Genomic DNA, 5236 nt, shown 5'->3' on the forward strand with positions numbered 1-5236 from the left:
GATTCTCCGATCATGGTTGGGGGGCAGGGCAAAGGTGGCCCCGGGGGCTCTTAGCGCCCCCCTGGGTTTCTGATCACTGTCAGTGGCAGGGGGCTTATTCCTGCTTTCCTTTCGCCTCCCTGCATTGTGCCTACATATGCAAATTAACTGCCATCTTTGTTGGCAGTTAACTGCCATCTTAGTTGGCAGTTAATTTGCATATAGCCCTGATTAGCCAATGAAAAGGGTAGCGGTCGTACGCCAATTATCATTTTTCTCTTTTATTAGTGTAGATTCACTCAAATTCACATATTGGTCTATAACTGGGACAGATCAAACCTAAAATTTAATATAGATAATCTGCTAAAACCCCTTAGAAAGGCAGCGTGCAGGGTAGAAACCCAGATCCAAAGAGGACCACATGGTAAGTAGGCAGTTAGGCCAGAAGAGAGGATGAGAGAGAGAAAATATGTTGGGTTAACAAAAAGCAACCTATTAACCCAGTAATCCCACTTCTAGGAATATATCCCAAGAAACCAGAAACACCAATCAGAAAGGATATATGCATCCTTATGTTCATAGCAGCACAATTTACAATAGCTAAGATTTGGAATCAGCCTAAGTGCCCATCAGCAGATGAATGGATTAAAAAACTTTGGCACATCTACACAATGGAATACTATGCAACTGTAAAAAGGAAGGAACTCCTACCATTTGCAACAGCATGGATGGAGCCAGAGAGCATTATGCTAAGTGAAATAAGTCAGTCAGAGAAAGATAAATATCACATGCTCTCACTCATTTGTGGATTATAATGAACAACATAAACCGATGAACAAAAACAGATGTTAGAGACAGAAAAGCACTGATCAGATGCGCAAAACTCAGAGGGAAAGCAGGGGAGGGTGGGGGTGAGGTGGAAATATCAACCAAAGGACTTGTATACATGCATATAAGCATAAGTGATGGATGTGGACAACAGGGGGTGAGGGTGAGGGCAAGATTGGGGGGATGAGGGGACATTGGGGGGATAAGGACACGTTTGTAATATCTTACTCAATAAAGGGGGGGGAGAAAAAAACCTATTTACAATTTAGAAAATCACATTCATTTCCTGCCACAAATATTACTTATAGAAAATTAAGAAATAGGATTTCAGTTAGCAAACATGTCTTACAAGCTTTGTAGTCATCCAGTATCTCATAGTTAATAATCATATTCCTGGAGATTAAACCAACCTTTTCAGTTAACAATTTAATATATCTAGGAGTCTCTATCATTTCTCAAAAAACATTGAAGAGAAGAGCTGTAAGCCTGGCCAGCATGGCTCAGTGGTTGAGCACTGACCTATGAACCAGGAGGTTACAGTTCTATTCCCAGTCAGGGCACATGCCCAGGTTACCGCCTCGATCCCCAGTAGGGGGTGTGCAGGAGACAGCCAATCAATGATTCTCTCTCATCATTGATGTTTCTATCTTTTTTTTTTTTTTATTTTAATTTATATTTATTTATTTATCAGGCATCATGATGTTTCTATCTTTTTCTTCCTCTCCCCTCCTCTCTAAAATCAATTAAAATATTTTTTTTAAAAGAGAAGAGCTGTAAATCAATGATAGGAAAAAAAACATGCATAACCTAAAGTAGACTTTTGCTTCCATTTGACGGATTTCCATTAGTGCTATGCTCCTGTGCTCCCAGTGTTGTCCAACTTTCACTTTCTTCTTTAGTTGAAAGGAAATAATAACCACATAGTACTTTTTCTTTTTATCCTCACCTAAGGATATATTTTTTCCATTGATTTCTAGAGAGTGGAAGGGAGGGAGGAAAGGAGAGAGACAGAGACAGAGACAGAGACAGAGAGAGGAGAGGGAGAGAGAGAGAGAGAGGAACATCAATGTAAGAGAGGCACATCAATTGGTCACCTCCCCCTACTGGGGCTGGGAAACCTGCAACTGAGGTACATGTTCTTGACAAGGAATCAAACCCGTGACCTTTTGGTCCATGGACCGATGCTCTAACCACTACCAGCCACAGCAACCACACAGTACTTTTAATTTACAAAATACTTAAGATGAATTATATTATTTCTTCTTAAGGCTTCTCATCAAATATATTGTGACCTATAGTTTCTTTTTAATTTTAGCCAAGATTAAACCAAAATTTTAGGCTTACTTTATTTTACATAGCTAAATAAAATACACCAGGAGAGGGGAAATGTTATAAAAGAAAAACATTAAATAATTACATTTTTAAACCAATATATTAAAAATAAAAAAATTTAAAAATCAAAGTTTTCCCTTTCTTATGAGGGAGAAATCTCTCCATTCCTTGGTTATCCTGTGGACATTCTTTTTTTTTCCCCTTTTTTTTCTTCTTTTGTTAATCCTCACTGGAGGATATTTTTCCCATTGATTTTAGATAGAATGGAAGGAAGAGAAAGAGACAGACACATCAATGTGAGAGGGACATATCAATTGGTTGCCTCCTGCACATGCCCCAACCAGGGCCAGGGATCAAGCCTGCAACCAGGATATATGACCAGAATTAAACCCAAGACCCTCCAGTCCTCAGGCCGACACTCTAACCATTGAGCAACTGGCTAGGGCTCCTGTGGATATTCTTGCAACACATTCACTTTTATTTTTACCCTTATTGTAAGGCTAGTATCAATTCTACAGTTCTGTTGCAATCACTTTTTATAACATAATCCACCTCAAATTGATTTTGAAGGAGTATAGGAGATAAATAGTAACAGTACATACCTGAAATCATGTTTAACCTTAAAGAGAATGACCCCTTAATTTTCACTTTTGGTTAACAGGTACCACAACAACTAAGTGTTCAGGAATACTGGAAATGTGTGAAAAAAGAAAGCATTAAAGGAGTAAAAGAAGTTTGGAAACAAGCTGGAAAAGGTCTTTTTTAGGAAAAGATCATGTGGGAATTTTGCTGTGAATGTCAGAATTTGGATTTTTTTTAAATACCAGATGTTTATCTTTTTAAGTCTTCATTGATTTCCTTTGTAATATAAAGACACCTTTTTTTGCTTATGATTCAGTAATTTCTTAAGATCTCATTAACAAACTTTGTAAAAAGAAAGCATACTTTTAAGAAAACAGATATAGGACTCAGTAAGAAAGGCCTAGGATTGAAGTAATGTTTTGTACTTTGATAAAATGGAAAGCCTAGTTATTTACTGATTTCTTAGATACAGTAGCACATGCCCTCTGGAAGGGTCAACAATAATTTACAGGAACAAGTAATTGATATACAAGGCCAGTATCAATTCTGCAAGCCCTGATGTTCCTAGTAGAGCAAATTAAGTTAACAAATCAGGTTTTCTTCATGTGTATCTTATATCACATAAACTTCTTGTACATTTTACTTCAATTAGCTATATATTAGTTGACTTTAAAATAATCTGTGAATTTCAGTATTGGACCTGGAAACAGAATAAAGTATTTACAAAGATTAAAAAACTACTAAGATGTGTTTTATTTTACATGTGTTGTTCGAAAACCACCTTGTTTTAAATGTGAATACTCTAGTCCTTTGCCAGCCTCATTAGTTTATATTCTTAAAAACTAGAGTAATGTGCATGCCCCACACTGGGGATTGAGCCTGTAACCCAGGCATGTGCCCTGAGCGGAATCAAACTGTGACGTCCTGGTTCATAGGTCGATATTCAACCACTGACCCACACCGGCCGGACTAACTGGGAGAATCTTGATCACAAGATCAGGGTCTCTTGGGATTTAATGAGTTGTAAGTAAATGTTTAAAATGGCCCTAGAGCCCTAGCCCGTTTGGCTCAGTGGATAGAGCGTTGGCCTGCGAACTGGAAGGTCCCAGGTTTGATTCTGGTCAAGGGCACATGCCTGGGTTGTGGGCTCGATCCCCAGTGGGGGACTTAAAGGAGGCAGCTGATCTATGATTCTCTCTTATCATGGATGTTTCTATCTCTTTCTCCCTCTTCCTTCCTCTCTGAAATCAATAAAAATATATTTAAAAAAAATAAAATGGCCATAGAAATTAATTGGCATTAAATATAAAATTACATAAATATAAAATGACATCTTTTAAACATGATAAATAAAAATTATTTTTAAAACATGCTTCTCAAATAAGAATATTTCAAATACTGAAAACATGTTTGACTCCTTGGGTAAATTGCTGATTACAAGCCTGGGGCAGGGAAAGCTCAAGAGGAGCCTGGAGCACCATATGCATAGAAGTAAGGAAGTACTCAAAAAATAACGAGAACATGTCAAAGGATGAGCCAACCTGAAGGGGTGCCCCCCTTCAAGTCTGGTACAAGTTGAGCATCAAAATCATTAATGTTACTAATGAATTATAAACTATACAATAAAATAAGAAATATGATCTTATACTGAATATGACTGATTAATGGGGCAAGGGAAACCTCTCCCTAATGATTTTTGAAGGGAAAGGCCTTGAGATATTTTAAATCTGATAACTTGGAAACTCTCCTAATTTAATGCTTGAGATTGACAAGTGGTAAAAGCTGCTGTTCATCAACAGACGAATGGAAAAGCAAAATGTGGTACATATATACAATGGAATTTGAGCCATAAGCAGAAATGAAGTTCTGACACAGCCTACCACATGGATGAATCTTAACATTACGCTAAGTAAAATAATCCAAATACAGAAGGACTAATGTATGATTCCCCTTATGTAAGTATCTAGATTAGGCAACTTCCTAGAGATAGAAAGTGAATTCGAAGTTACCAGGGAGAAGGGGGGGAGGAAGAATGGCAAGTTACTTCTTTACAGAATTTTGGTTTGGGGTGATGAAAAATTTTGGAAATATATAATGATGATGATCCTATCTAATAAAAGAGAAACATGGTAATTAGCCGTACATCCACTACCCTTCCCATTTGCTGATCAGGGCGATAAGCAAATTACTGCCAGCCAAGATGGTGGCCGGCAGCCAGGTAGCTTAAAGAGAACAGGAGGCGTGCTTGCTTCAGTGACGGAGGACTCCAACGTTCCCCGCCTGCCGCTGCCGGCCTCTGAGCTTGCAATTTGAAACATTGTTACAAATATAGAAGCTAAACAAAACCCCAGAAACCTGCTTTCAGCAAGCTGGGATCTCAGAGCTGGAGTTCATACAGAGTTTCAATTATAGAACCCAAACAAACCAGATACCTGCTTTCAGCAGCCGAGGCCTCAGAGCTGGAAGCAAGCCTCAGAGCTAAAGCTGGTTGAGAATAAAAAAGAAAAAGAAAAAC

The 5236-nt window shown here is 38.2% G+C and overlaps 1 protein-coding gene across 1 annotated transcript in view; it reads left to right on the forward strand.

Annotated features, from left to right (window-relative positions):
- Positions 1-3090, forward strand: part of MICU2 (mitochondrial calcium uptake 2) — a gene marked incomplete at its 5' end in the record, with an annotated part of 19620 nt that extends 16530 nt beyond the window's left edge. The window contains one exon of the mRNA XM_006752638.2: positions 2801-3090. Coding sequence (XP_006752701.1) covers positions 2801-2905 — 105 coding nt within the window. The remainder of the gene's footprint in view (positions 1-2800) is intronic.
- Between the last annotated feature and the right edge of the window lie 2146 nt (positions 3091-5236).

The sequence above is a fragment of the Myotis davidii genome, unplaced genomic scaffold (assembly GCF_000327345.1).
Source record: "Myotis davidii unplaced genomic scaffold, ASM32734v1 scaffold2270, whole genome shotgun sequence".
Lineage (NCBI taxonomy): Eukaryota > Metazoa > Chordata > Mammalia > Chiroptera > Vespertilionidae > Myotis > Myotis davidii.